The sequence below is a fragment of the Cyprinus carpio genome, chromosome A10 (assembly GCF_018340385.1).
Source record: "Cyprinus carpio isolate SPL01 chromosome A10, ASM1834038v1, whole genome shotgun sequence".
Lineage (NCBI taxonomy): Eukaryota > Metazoa > Chordata > Actinopteri > Cypriniformes > Cyprinidae > Cyprinus > Cyprinus carpio.
In genome coordinates this window covers 3,102,211-3,117,320 of record NC_056581.1, presented here as the reverse complement: position 1 = coordinate 3,117,320, position 15,110 = coordinate 3,102,211, and the positions used below count along the sequence as shown (strand labels likewise).

The 15,110-nt window shown below is 39.0% G+C and overlaps 1 protein-coding gene across 1 annotated transcript; it reads right to left on the bottom strand.

Annotated features, from left to right (window-relative positions):
* Nucleotides 1-243: 243 nt before the first annotated feature.
* Nucleotides 244-7,088, bottom strand: LOC109097858 (tripartite motif containing 23). Its single transcript, XM_042764745.1, has 11 exons — nucleotides 6,784-7,088; nucleotides 5,843-6,006; nucleotides 5,614-5,735; nucleotides 5,150-5,428; nucleotides 3,790-3,972; nucleotides 3,485-3,700; nucleotides 3,267-3,401; nucleotides 2,677-2,806; nucleotides 2,482-2,592; nucleotides 2,208-2,332; nucleotides 244-1,487 (listed from the first exon to the last, which is right to left on the bottom strand). Exons 1-11 carry the CDS (start codon nucleotides 6,888-6,890, stop codon nucleotides 1,308-1,310), a joined length of 1,752 nt encoding a protein of 583 aa, XP_042620679.1. The 5' UTR covers nucleotides 6,891-7,088; the 3' UTR covers nucleotides 244-1,307.
* Nucleotides 7,089-15,110: the final 8,022 nt, after the last annotated feature.

The window sequence follows — 15,110 nt, the reverse complement described above, 5'->3', positions numbered from 1 at the left end:
GCATTAGTTAATATTACACATATGACCAAAATGAGTGAACTGACCATGAAAAGAAGAGTATCATAAACTAGATGTTAAAGGAATAGTTCAGCCTAAAGTGAAGAAACTGCTGAAAATTTGTCATCCGATATGAAGATGAGTTTGTTTGTGTCTTCATCAGATTTGGAGAAATTTAGCATTGCATCACTTGCTCACCAGTGGATCCTCTGGAGTGAATGGGTGCCGTCAGAATGAGAGTCCAAGCAGCTGATAAAAACATCACAATAATCCTCAAGTAATCCACACCACTCCAGTCCATCAGTTAACATCTTGTGAAGTGGTGTGTTTGTAAGATATGAGTTCAAGAAGACATTTTTAGCTTTAAACCGTTGATTCCGGTTAAAATATGAATCCATAATATTGCTTTTTATAGTAAAAAAAATAAGTCTTGTCTGAATCTGCAGAGAATTACCCCAGATCAAGACCTTTTACAAGCAAAAACAGTCCGACACAGTTCTAAACAAATACGTGGGTGGACTTCAATAAGAGAGGACGACACAGGAAGAGGAAGCATTTTTTTTTTCTGGATTATGGACGTATTTTGGCTAGAAGCAATGGTTAAAAATGTCTTAATGTTGTTAGAAACACAAAGCTTTTTGTTTCACCAGTCATTAACTGATGGACTGGAGTGGTGTGGGTTACTTGTCATATTTTTATCAACTGTTTGGACTCTCGTTCTGACGGCATCCATTCACTGCAGAGGATCCATTGGTGAGAAAGTGTGTAATGATACATTTCTCTAAATCTGTTTCCATGAAAAAACAAACTCATCTACATCTTGCATGGCCTGAGGGTGAGTAAATTTTCAGCAAATTTAACTTCTTTTGTCAGAAGGGACAGTAAGTTTAGTTAGTAATGTTCGTCAACTTGTTTTTAAAGCAATAGTCCAGGTTAAATATACATTTATGAACTTCATCTGTGAATGTTTTGATTACCACTCTCTGTGACAGGGACCCAAGCAGGGACTTTGTAAAAAACAACCAAAATCTTTTTTACAGTAAAGCATGTACAGTGGAGGTCTATGGGGCAACCAAAGCAACAACATCTGCCACTGCATGTTGCCTTGTATTTAACCTGGAGTCCTCACTTAAATCACTCCTATATAAGCTCCACTTATGCACACCATTGAACCACGAACACACACAGCAGCGAGTCTACTAATGAATGACGGTATGACGTGGTAGGTTGGGTAATCATGAGCAGGGTGACTGTGCAAATGGCATGGACCAGCTTGAGTTTAAGTCTATTTAAGTGTGGTTAAGCATCCCTCAGGCCACATCCAGAACTCCTGCAGCCACCAGCTGGCGTGAGAGCCAGTCTAACCCCTCGTGTAGACCCATGCCGCTGCGGGCGTCACAGCCCTGGATGTGCCAGCTGCGGCCGCAGCACAGTTTGTGTAAGCTCAGGAGCTCCGTCATCTCCTCCACAGACACCGCACCGGGAACATCCTGCAGAGAGAGAACTCTTGTTTATGAGTTCAAGTTCAAGGATTTGATTCACAAAGAACACACACATGCAATGCAATAATCTGCCAAATACATGTAACATAAAACAAATACATAATACATATAACATGTGAATATAATGATTCCACATATTCTTTGAAAATCCAGTTGAAAAAAAGTTTTTAATGCCATATCAGCAAATGCAATATTCACAACCAAAAAAAAAAAAATAATAATAAAAAAAAAACATTCTTTCAGGTATATAATGGGATCTTCCCCTACTGACAAATATAAACATAAGCTAAAGTGTTAGAAAAGATACTTTACACTGACATATTCAGTTCTTGTAAGCATAATGGCATTTGACATTATTTATGTATTTATTTATAGCATAACTTATGTTTATAACAGGGCTGATGCTTTGAGAAAGGACAGTAGTTTTAATATGTAGTTAGGTAAAATCTAACTTTACTAGCTCTTTTCAACTACAGCAAAGAGAAAGTACAAACGGGACAGACATATTCATAAAAAAAATCATCTACATCTAAAAAGTTTGTGGAACACTTTAAAAAAAATACCTTTATTAAATACAGTAAAAATGTCATCAACAATTGATTATTAAAATATTTTTCTATACACATGTATATAAGGCACATGCATTTTGTATGAATATCCCTCCACTCAGAATTTCTGATTAAAATAAACATTCATCAAATCTCTCACCTGTTTGTTGGCGAAGATGAGCAGCAGAGCATCTCTGAGCTCTTTCTCTGTCAGCAGTTTGGCCAGTTCACTGTGAGACTCCATCAGCCGGTCCCTGTGACAGCTGTCAATCACAAACACCACCGCTGGGAGACGACAGATGGCCAGTTTCAGTCATGCACACTTATTATGCAAGTAATGTGACAGTGTGAATTTCATCATGAACGAAGCCACTGTGAATTACGATCTCCACAAGCAATAACTTTGCAAGAACGTGATTGGCATGTTACAGTACCTTGTGTGTTCAGATAGTAGTGTTTCCACAGAGGACGGAGTTTATGCTTGCCACCCACATCCCAAATGGTGAATTTCAGGTTTTTGTATTCAACGGTTTCTACATTAAAACCTAAAACAGAAAGAAAACCTCTGATTATCTAAACAACGAGGCATGTTTGGATTTGTGTACATGTACTGCAGTTTCATCAGATACCTATAGTCGGTATGGGCTGCATGAACTCATCTTGCTTCAGTTTGAAGAGAATGGTAGTTTTGCCAGCTCCATCTAAGCCCAAAGTCACAACTCGGATCTCCATTTTTGGACCAATGTGCACACGGTTGTCCTTTGGGAAAAGATGGACTCATAAGTTTTATTAGGATGATGATGATGATAGGTTCTCTTTTCCCAGTGCCTAACATTTCTGGGTTTTGGCTTTGCTTTTCTACTGATGTGCTCTACAGTCCTTAAACATTATATGCATGCATATTTGCATTGCTTTGATGTTCTGGAGAGCCTACCTTCTCCCACACCATGATTGGTCGATTATGTACAATGCCTGCACATTATTGGTCAAACTACTTATCAGTCATTACCTTCAAGCATGAAAACAATTGAAAAACAAAACCCAGATATTTTAGGCAATTTAGAAATCCCGGCCAAAACATGTCCAGGATAAAGAGGACGTATGACCACCCTAGTTTAATATATATACACATCTCAAAAAAAAACATTTGCAATGCATGAAAAATATTTGTTTTAAATATCTGAACTAAGCTTGCCATGTCATAAAAAGATAAAATTACCTTAGTGAAAGTAACAGGGATGCCTGCATCCAGCTGAATGTGGTCGGCTAGCTCTGTAAACTGCTGCTGCTGTTTCTGTAGTGTCTCTAGTAGTCGGTTGATCTCCTGTTTTGCCAAAATAACCCTGCAATCATCCTAGTGGAAAACACAAATAAAGCAACTCAAATGACTGAAGTGCTTATGATCCCTCTGAATGTGTCAGGTGTTTGAGTCTGTACCTGCTGCAGTGTTTTCTCGCAGTGCAGACAGGCAGTGGACACCTGGGACAGCAGTATGGTCATGTCCTCCTGCTGCTGTCGAAGCCAGATCAGCCTCTCTCGGACGTGTGCGTCCACCACGCTCAGAGCCATCTCCTCCTGACGACACAGCGTCTCGTGTAGATCTGCAAAATAGGCACGTACGCACGACCGGGCGCTTTCTGCTGTTCCTGGAACCTGAGAGGAAACCATAAAGGAGTTCATTGGAAAAGTATTCAAAGGCAAATGCATTAGGCCATTATGAACAACCAAAAACAGACTCATACATGTTCAGTGTGAGCCATGCCCATGCTGTCCTCCACAATCTGCTCTCCTCCTTCAATCTGCTGCACGATGCCCACTAGTTTCCTGGAGTACTCGGACACTTCCTCTGTGAATGAACGGATGCAGTGTGCCATGTCCAGGATGGATGCTCGGATCTGGTTGGCTTCAGCCTCCAGTACAGCATGCTGGCAAAATGTTTTCATGAAAAAAAAAAGATTCAAAATGTAAATCAGTCTAGGTACAAAATATCCCATTTGCAATAAATCAGAAATATCTGAATGATCCAATAACTATTCTTAAATACTAGATCACTGTTTTAAGTTATTTTTCAATGGATGCAGTAAGAGTTTTGCTCTACATTATTTTAGTGGTCCTCCCATTCTGTGTTTTCTGTTGAAGGTCCTCACCAAACAAACTCAGGAGGAGTAAGAATTGTTTGATTGACAGTGAACTCATTTGATTCTAGATTCACTGGCATTGTATTTGATTCGACCCAATAAACTGAGAAAAACTGAAATTAATTCAATACAATGACCAGCAAATCAATTTAGTAAAATAAACAGCTAAATAAATACCTACTTTTTTTAGTACAATTGATACACAATTATATGTTTTTTTAATACATTGAATTAGTGTTATTATAGTTACAAAAACACAACACCATAAAAGTTAAATTAAAATTAAAATAAAAACAGAAAATATAAAAAAGCTGATATATGAAATATTAAAAACTACAATAGTATTTAATTTTTACTAAAATAACACTGCTTTGAATTCATTTTTATATCTTTTTTGTGCATTTAAATTTTGGTTTAAGTTCAGTCATTTTGTTGTGTGTGATTTTTCTTTTTTTATACAGCTTATCAATATTTATTTCAGTTTTGCCCATTTCAGTATTTCAGGTTAAACTAAATGAAAATAAGAAACATTGCCTTGGCAAGTAGCTAATATATATATATATATATATATATATATTCAAGTAAAAAAAATATATTTTATTGTAAGGTTTAAGTAAAATGTTTTTATACATTTAGTTTATTTAATAATAATTCAACTTCAATGTTATTGCACCAGAAACAATACCAATGCAAATGATTATTTAAGCCATATTTCAAGATATTTCTTAAATACCTCAATGCCGTTGCATCAGCAACTTAAAGCAACGATGCATCTAAAAAACAACTGCTTTGTAACATTCCTAAAATTTTTATGAAATCAGAAAATTTACTTCCAGAATCAATACAGGATTGAAACTGAATCAAAATTTTGTGAATGAGAAGCAAACTGAATCAAGAAATCCAAGCTAATATTCAAAGCCTAGTGTTCTAAGTGTTTTTGAATTGTTGCATTGAAGTTCTGAACCTTATGCCCTTGGTGCTTCCCGTACTCCTTGCACACACAGCACATGAGCGGCCCCGGCTGGCAGCCGTCTTCCAGGCAGACAAACTCAATGGCATGCACCTGGTGCTGTGGACAGAGCATCTTCTCATGGGGCTTGTCTGCCAGTGGCACACGCCGGTGTTTGGCCAGCGTTCGGGTGGAGTGGGTGAGCTGGGAGCACTCGGCACACAGGTGTGTGGCACAAACCGTGCAGTACATAGAAGCAGTATGAGTCTCATCCTCATCACAGCGGATAATGCACTAATGAAGACATGGCAAAAAAGAAAGTCCTTAACCATGTTGCAATACGATACAACTATGATACACAACCCAATTTACTGCTTTTATAAAAGAAGCCATAAAAGGGTGTGCTCTATATATATATACATACATACACACACACATTTATAAATACCCCTATTATAATAGAAATGCACATCTCTAACCTCTCCCATCTCACGAAGCACATCCTCAGACATGCCTGACTGATTGCTGGCCCCATTCTGCAGCCGTTCAAGCAATTCTAGCAAAGCAAAGTTCTTCTTCAAGCCCCACACACCCGAGTCTCCTGAAGAGTAAAATGAGACAGAGTGAGACGTTTCTTTCCACTACAGAAAACCTAGAGTTAGGATTATATTGTTACAATGAAGAATAGAAAGTCAAAGTTAAACTCACCCAGCTCCGTGGCCTGTCTGTCAAAGGGGCAGCGAACTGCCCTGCCGTGAAGAGGCAGACGGGTCAAGCAGTCGTGACACACCGTGTGTCCACACAGCAGCAGCCGCGGCACCTTGTCGCCTTGCAGTGAAAACACATCCTCGCAAACACCGCACTCCAACACCGAGAAAATAAAATATATATTTTTAATACAATGTTTTGCTTGAAAAGTGTGTCTTTCTTTCAAATTACTCACATGGTTTGATATTTGTTGTCTAATGGAATAATATATTTACATGTGCCTTGAGTGTCAGTGTTTTTAGGAATTAAACAAAATATGAATATCTTAATAAATATTGAATAGATATTTTAAATAACCAAGATTAAAATTTATATGCACAATTTAGCACTAATTAAACACCCCACTGTCATTTGGCATGAAAAAATGCATATATACTTAAGTTAATTATAATCATGTCCAGTCCAACGTTACTATGCAGCAACATACTCGTCGGTTATACATGAATACACCTTGAGCACAACTCATTCAACCATCATTTCATTACAACAGCTTTTCAGTTTCTCAAATAAGTATATAATCTGAGCCTAAACAGACACCTTAGGTTCTGAGACACAGCCTCTCTTCTAGTACTCCAGTTGATCATTTAGCTAACCAGCTAACTCACTCGGTGCCACTGCTGTCAAAGCTGTGCATTCATCAATACAACACGATATTGCATAACACTTGATGTTTAATGAATGTCATAGGTTTATAAATGAGTGTGTAACAGTGTTTAATATAAAGAACGCAGTGACAGTGTTGAACGTTGCTATCATTAGCGTGCTAACACTAATGTGCAGCAGCTCATTGAACTCCAGCAGGACAAAAATACTACCCACCACATGATTTTTGTGAGCTTAACCCCTAGTGTAATGGTTATTTATGTAACATGAGTCATACCTTCACCGCAGTAGTAGTTGTGCCGCGGCCGTGTCTCACACACGCATCCATCGCCGCTGCGCTCGTCTGTTTATTTACCCCGACAGCAGCGGCCATCCTCGGACTCATACTGAACCATCTGATGACACGTCGATGTGAACTTGACACGCTTCTGTTAGACACGCCCAAGCTCTCATATAGTAAAAGAAAGATAACAGAAGGACAAGTTCCTTTGTTAAAATGTTCCTATTATAAAGTGGAATCACGGATATTTATTGTATGTCTGAATGAAGTTATTCCAATCGCTCACATCCTCACCCCTATGTGACAGTGGATCAGTCCGTCAGCTGTTTCCGGTGTCTGTTGACGCTGTGCAGATGCGCAGCAGGCAAAGTGAGAAGCTTTGCATATGTGAAACGTGACATGCGCGCTTAACACTGCCGGGTGCTGCGGCGTCACATACATTATTTCGGCTCATATTTTTGGCCGAAAACTGAAAAATTTCGATGCATCCCTAATCTATACTCTTTACTCCACTACATTTGTAATGGGTGTTGCAATTACACATTCAGGTGCTGACTGGCCATCAGAGAGGGAGCCTATAGACCTTTTATTTATTCATTTATAAACAGAATGACAGTATATCATATGCCAGGGAGCACCACAGTAATGTATTGTAAGTGTGAGGAGGGTGTAGAGATTAAATGCTGTAATTGTCCTGTACAACAAGAAGCTTGTGAAGTACAAAAAATAAAAACAGTGCAAAATTTAACATATGCAGAAGCTACTCGTAAGGTAAAAGCCAAAAGTATAGTTGAAACAAAGATAACAAATGTGCAAGGAATCAGGGTGGAATCCTATACCCAGAAAGGAGTAAACCCTGAGAGGAATGAATCTGATATACATATTATATATATGGGTGTGCAGTGTATGGTGCTGCAGCAAAATCAGAATTGAAGAAACTGGACAACATGCAGTCTAGAGCACTTAGAATCTGCTGTGGAGCAAAAAGGTCAACTCCTCTAGATGCCATCAGGGTCGAAATGTGGTAGATGCCATTAGGTTTAAGAAAAGAAAAGCTTGCAATGATGTATTGGGTTAATTTATAGGGTAGTAATAAGAATCATCATACACGCACAATTTTAAATGATTGTTGGGAATATAAAAAGAATGGAGGGAATAGTTTTGGATGGAAGCATGAACAGTAGGTCAAGGATTGTGGTCTGGAGAATGAAGTAATCTGTCCCAACATGCCATTAATGGGGTATTGGTTTGGAATATTCCTGAATATTGTTGAAATGAGATTGTTGGAGGCCCGGGAAAAAGCAGAAGAAAGATATATTAATAGTTATGAAATCAATGTTTTTATGAGAGAATTTTTTTATTCTTTTATACAGATCTATACAGATGGATCTAAAGACCCAATGAAGCAAAAAGTGGGCATAGGAGTGTACATTCCAAGATTTAATATGAAAATAAGTTTAAGGTTAAGTGACAAATTGTCTGTATATTGTACAGAATGAACTGCTATAATAGTAGGACTGCAGTGGATAGAACAGATTAAGCCAAATATGACTCCGACTATAATTTGCTCAGATTCTTCATCAGCTCTTAAATGTATGTTGTCGACAAAAACTAACAGAGAAGACCTGCTAGTAGAAATGTAAACACTATAGTATAGACTGGAAATAGAGGGTATAATTGTATACTTTTGTTGGGTATCTGCACATATTGGGATAGCAGGAAATGAAACAGTGGATAAGTTAGTATAATTTTGTTTGGTGAAGGAATTTGTGGGTGTTGAGGTGACTCTGGGAAGAAATTAGATAAAATCAATAATTAATAGGGAAGTAATAATAATATGGCAACGAAGATGGGAAAATAGCAGCACAGGTAGGTGGTATTATAACATTGTAAAATCAGTAGGGAAAAAATAGCAGTTTTATGGAAGGTCCGTGTAGCCTACGTTTTGATAGTTTGTTTTTCCATTTGAAATGAAATAAGCAAATACGAGAAAACAGTCGGTTTCTCGTTTTATCGTGTGTAAAAAAAAAAAAAAAAAAAAAAAAAAAAACGAAAAAATGAGATTTTGGCTCGTTTTTTTGATTCACAGGTAGAACACAGATAAACCACTCGAAATTTGTTTCCCCCTTGCGGGCGTCATGACACGCCCCTTTCCGCCGATTGGTCATCCTCAGTTCGTTCACCAAAACAACAGCCTTCTGCTGCTATATCAGTATATCGTCTTTCTTCTGTGCAACCTAATGCGTTTCACAGAAATATTTATTTCAGAAATATTAATCAGAACCCATACTGTTTTAATTAGCTGCGTGTTGTTAATGGTGAAACATCTCGGTTACGTATGTAACCACGGTTCCCTGAATAGGGAACGAGATGCTGCGGTGCCGTCACCATATGGGAACACCTTTCGGTGTGATGAATGTCTGAAGCCCTATACGATCCCGCCAATCCTATTGGCCAAATAGCGCTTGGCACTGCCTTACGCATGTGTATGCAGAGTATACCTGAGTGCCGCGTGCTATTTCGCTCAGATTTCATTAACTGAAGAACAACGCTATCAAGGTATGGAACGGCCGGGACCGCAGCATCTTGTTCCCTATTCAGGGAACCGTCTTTGCATACGTAACCGAGATGTTCCCTTCCATAGGTCACTTCGATGCTGCGGTGACGTCACCATATGGGAACCCTATACCATAACGCCTGACGTACCTGATAGCTGGGATCCAAGGAAGCATCTGCTCAAGCAGAAAGAACCCGGGAGCCAGGAGCCGTCCTCACATCCAGACTGTAAAACTTGATAAAAGTGCTCGGTGAGGACCATCCTGCCGCAGCACAGATATCATCCATAGAAGATCCACTGAGAAAAGCTTGTGAAGAAGCCACTGCTCTCGTGGAATGAGCTCTAACTCCTAAGGGCGAAGCAAGTCCGCGCCTCATAGGCTAAAGATATTGCCTCCACCAACCAATGGGACATGCATTGCTTTGTGACAGCATGGCCTCTATTCTTGTGTCCAAAACAGACAAACAGCTGGTCGGACTCACGCCATGGGGCTGTTCGATCAACATAAGTCTTCAGCGCTCTGACAGGGCATAGATTAATATACCCGCCTCTGCAGAGGGTAAAGCCTCCAAGACCACTTGTTGAAAGTGAAAGGGGTTCGAGGCGACCTTAGGGACATAATTAGGCCTCGGTCGCAGCAATACTTTCACAGACCCTGGTGCAAAGTCCATGCACGAGGGCGAAAAACAGAAAGAGCCTGTAAATCCCCAAGTCTCTTGAGGGAGGATAAAGCCACAAGAAGAACTGTCTTTAAAGTCAGGATTTTATCCGGTACAGTTTATCATAAACTAATCATTTATGAAACATGACTATGTGTTCATAAATGATTAATAAGTGATATGTAAATTATTTATTAATGTTTTGTAGATTCAGTTATAAGTAATTTACGAGTAATAAGATAATGATTAACTAATCGTTTACAAAAAATGACTATACGTATCAAATGTTCAATAAATTGTTACTTTTTTGAATGTATTGTAGATTCAGTTATAAATTATTTACAAGTGATTAGATAATGATAAACTAATAATTTACAAAACATGACTATATGTTTATAAATGATTATTAAGTTATAAGCCCACAACAATTTACAAATCTGTCTTAAGTTATCTTTAAAAAAAATAGTGTATTATAAAAGGATCAAACAGATCCTTAGTAAATGGTTATGAAGTTACTAGTTAATATATTATTAATCACTGAAATGTCAATGTACCATTATCTCAATAAACAATTGTTAATCATGAACAAATGATGATCAAAACATTAGTAAACGATAAGTATATCATATTTTGATGCATCGTTAAGGTTGTAAGTTGGTTTGTTAAAACCCACGAAAATGCAATTATGCTAAAGCAATTTTTTTTTAAGAATAAAAAATTAATAGTTGTCAAATGAATAAACATTTTAAAATGACTTAAAGTCAGGGGATTGCAATGCGTTAAGTCCTTTCACTCATCAGTGCAGACTTGTGTTCTGTGTGGGATCTAGTGATGTGAACTGGTTTTACCTTCCACTGAAGCTCACATCAGGTGCACAGTGGTTAGACTCCATGTGTTTCAGAGAAGACAGCGGTCTATACCCTCACCAGTCAGTACTTAGTACTCACTACAATATGTTCAACACCTGTTATAGATGATGTGTAAACGCATGAATAAATCATTTACAACCCTTTCTGCATCCCCTAATTTATTGTGTAAACTATTCATCACTTGTAAATGTGTTACATGTCATTTGTAGACCTTTCTTACCTGTTACAAATTATTTGTATATGTATACAAGTCATTTATAACACTTTCTGCATCCCCTAATCTAAAGTGTAAACTGTCCATCACTTGTAAATGTGTTACATATCATTTGCAGATCTTTATAAATTATGTACAAACTGCAGTAAATTTACCATGTATTTGCCATATGCAAAGGTTGTGGTATGTCTTTTAGTTACAGGATATACAAATCCCTTATATGATATTTAAATTATAAATATTTTTTATGCAAATATATTTTACTATTATATAGATATATTTGAGCCCCTAACACATCCCTTATACACGACGTTTTAGCCACTTCACAAAAATAAAAAAGCAATATAGATATATTGACAGTGACTATTATCTTAGTTAATATACTATTGTATAAAAAAGATAATTTTAAGCTCCCTACTCCACCCTATAATCTTAAACATAACCATTTTGACAATATACAAAGTGTAACAGGCAGATAAATGTACGTTAGTCACAATAATTTATTTAAAAACATTACAAAAAGCAGTATAAAGAACAGATAAAACGACGCGTGTGCTACATTACCAGTGATCTGACAGCAAAACAATTTTGTGTGAGTTACAGAATGAAATTAAAGTGTTTAATCGCTGCAAACATTCTCCTGATCTGCATTTCCATCCTTCAAAGCGTCGCGCCGCATCTCACTCAACACAATTTGGCATGTCGCAAACAATCTATGGTGGTCGCAAATCACAAGTGAAAGCCAATAAGGAGCGAGGTTTGACGTCAATGCCGCAAACCAGTGTCGTTGTGTAGAAGCGCCAATTTTGAAAGTTTTAACGGATGAGACGGCAGCTATATACTGTTATTAATGTATAATGATTATATTTCGAAAAACAAATCTTTTTTCTCACACGGTGGTATCGTACGACTTCTGAAGACTTGGAATAAAATGCACAAAATAATGGACTACGTTTATGGTGCGTTTTCATGTTATGGTGAGCAGCTGTCCCAAGGGAAACAAAATAAAAAAAAAAATAAACAATTAAGTGCTGATTAAATGGTGACAGAGTGTTCATTTATTTCTTTTAAAAAAATTAAGTTCAAGCTTGGGTAAAGTGATGGAATGAGATGGATCATGTAACAGGAAGATCTGCAAGCGATATGTAACACATTTACAAGTGATGAATAGTTTACACTTTAGATTAGGGGATGCAAAAAGTGTTATAAATGACTTGTGTACATATACAAATAATGTGTAACAGGTAAGAAAGGTCTACAAATGATATGTAACACATTTACAAGTGATGAATAGTTTTCACTTTAGATTAGGGGATTCAGAAAGCTTTGTAAATGATTTATTCATGTGTTTACACATCATCTATAACAGGTGTTGAACACTTTGTAGTGTGTACTAAGTACTGACAGGTGAGGGTATAGACAACTGTCTTCTCTGACACACATGGAGTCTTTAACTCTGTGCACCTGATGTGAGCTTCAGTGGAAGGTAAAAGCGGTTGAGAGGGTCACTTCATCACTAGGTCCACACAGAACACAAGTCTGTGCCGATGAGTGAAGGGATTTAACACAAGCCACTGTTCATGATTAACAATTGTTTATTGAGATAATTATACAAAACAATTTTGACATAAATACTTCAATGATTTATAAGTGATAAATAATTTATCAACTAATAACTTATAAACCATCTACTAATGATCCGTTTGATTTATTTCATGATTTGAACTTTTTTTTAAGGTAACTTACAACACATTTGTAAATTGTTAGCATACCACTCATTTATCATTTATGAACATATAGTCATGTTTTGTAAAATGATTTGTTCATCATTAATCAATAACTTATAAGTGACTTATAACTGAATTAATAAAACATTACTAAAATGTTAACTTATTACTTATTAATCATTTATGAATGTATAGTCATGTTTTGTAAATGATTAGCTCATCATTAACTAATAATTTATAAATGACTTATAACGGAACATTATTATAAAGTGTTACCCCACTGTCTTATTGACATAACACACCTCCGTGTCACCGAAATCGTCCGATGCAGAAAACAACGGGGTGAAATGTTTCGGCTTTTCGTCCACCACTGAAATGGGCGCATATGAAGTAAGCCCAGACGGATTACAGGGGATGCCACTGCCATTAGACCCAAAAGTCTGAGGCACAAACTCACCGTCACTGTGCGACCTACTTTGAAATGGCGCACGCATGACTTAAAAGACTGAACGCGCGGGAGATGTAGTCTTGCTGTCATAGCGCGAGAGTCCAAGTCTATTCCCAGAAAGGTTATCTGTTGAGAGGGAATTAAAACACTCTTCTGGAAATTTGTGTGTAAGCCCAGGCTGTTTAGATGATTCAGCACAAGATTCCGATGAGAGTATGCTTGAGTCTGCAATTGTGCTAACACCAGCCAATCGTCTAAGTAATTCAACACGCTAATGCCCTGGTGCCGCAACGGGGCCAGTGCTGCGTCCATGCATTTCGAAAAAGTTCGGGGAGCAAGGGCTAAGCCGAAGGGAAAAACACGGTATTGATACGCTTTGCCCTCTAAAGCGAATCTAAGGAACTTCCTGTGTCTCTTGATGATCTGAATATGAAAATATGCATCCTTCAGATCGATCATGACAAACCAGTTGTTTGGTTGAATCTGAGACAAAATAGACTTTACCCATTAACATCTTGAGTTTGCTCGTCCTGAGTGCAAGATTCAAACGACGTAGATCCAATATGGGTCGCAAACCGCCCCCTTTTTTTGGTACAACAAAATAGCGGCTGTAAAAACCTGACTCCATCTGAGAGGGGTGTACTTTTTCTATAGCCCCTTTGCTCAGCAGAGCTGACATCTCTTGCCGCAGCACCACGATTTCCTTTGGCTTCACAACCGTGGGAAGAATTCCGCGGAAAGGAGGCGGACACCCATTGTGAAATGCCGGGCAAGCGTTCCAACGCGGCCCGAAATAGCGTCAGTGGTTTCAAGATTTCCGCCTTCTGCAACGTTTTCATACGCGTTAAAATGTCCGGGCACGAAAGGCTCGCGGTGTCCGTAAGCAGGGGAAGTGCATGCGTCAAAGTCATTGCGTTTCGATGTGTATAATCCTGAAGCGTGTCCACTACAGGAATTAATCCAACAAGATGAACTTTGGGCTCTGCCGCTAGCGAAAAGGCGGCGGCTGTGTGAGCCGTCATAAACGGGCCGTCTTTGCCAGACCCTTGAACCGTCGCTAGAATTTTGAAGGCTGAATTGCGCAGAGTGTCTGAGGGAACGCTTGACATGGTAGCTCGATCCAATGCTCCTCGAAGCACCCTTTGCGGCGAGACAGTCAATGTTCAAGCGTGGGGACTGCAGAGAGAGGGTTGGATGCGCAAAAACGGTCCAACAGTGCTCTCTTGTGGAGGGCACAGTCCCTGGCAAGCAGCGAGAGTATCAGGAGCTGCTGTTAGGGGCCCGAGAACGAGAGGCATTAGCCGTCGAGCTCAGGTCTAACCTTTTCCGCTGTCGCTGGCGAGCCAGTGGAAAAACCTTAGGACCCCAATCTTTATGAGGGGGCGCCATAGGTGAAGGCTCTTCTCGTGAGGCAACCCATTGGCGGTGAGAGGAGGGTGAGCCTGACGTCGTTCAGTCTCCCTGGGCCTGCGAGGAGTCAGCTGGCAGAAGGCGGCTGATTGCTGTTTCGCTGCCCTAAATTTATCCACTACCGAAGTGACTGCCTCTCCAAACAAACCGTCCTTAGAAAAAGGGGCATCCATAAGAAAAGATTTGTCCTTTTCTTTAATGTCGGTGAGATTAAGCCAGAGATGGCGCTCAACCCTTATCCGTTGCTCGCCGCAGCTCTTTCACAGCCTCGGGTGTGAAACCCTCTCCCTCGTCGAGTTCCCATAAGAGCTCCGCTTGGTAGGCCTGGAGGACCACCATAGAGTGGAGCGATGCGGCCGCCTGGCCTGCAGCCATGTAGGATTTCCCGATGAGGCTGGACGTGACTCGACACGCCTTTGAAGGAAGAAGGGGATGAGACTT

Bases quoted from the DNA above. Each gene is read 5' to 3' on its own strand.
- LOC109097858 (XM_042764745.1), bottom strand. From the start codon at position 6,890: ATGAGTCCGAGGATGGCCGCTGCTGTCGGGGTAAATAAACAGACGAGC. The intron at 6,007-6,783 runs GGTATGACTCAT...TTTTATTTTCTC, and splicing joins ACAACTACTACTGCGGTGAA to GGTGTTGGAGTGCGGTGTTT. The intron at 5,429-5,613 runs GTTAGAGATGTG...TGTCTTCATTAG, and splicing joins TGCTTCGTGAGATGGGAGAG to TGCATTATCCGCTGTGATGA.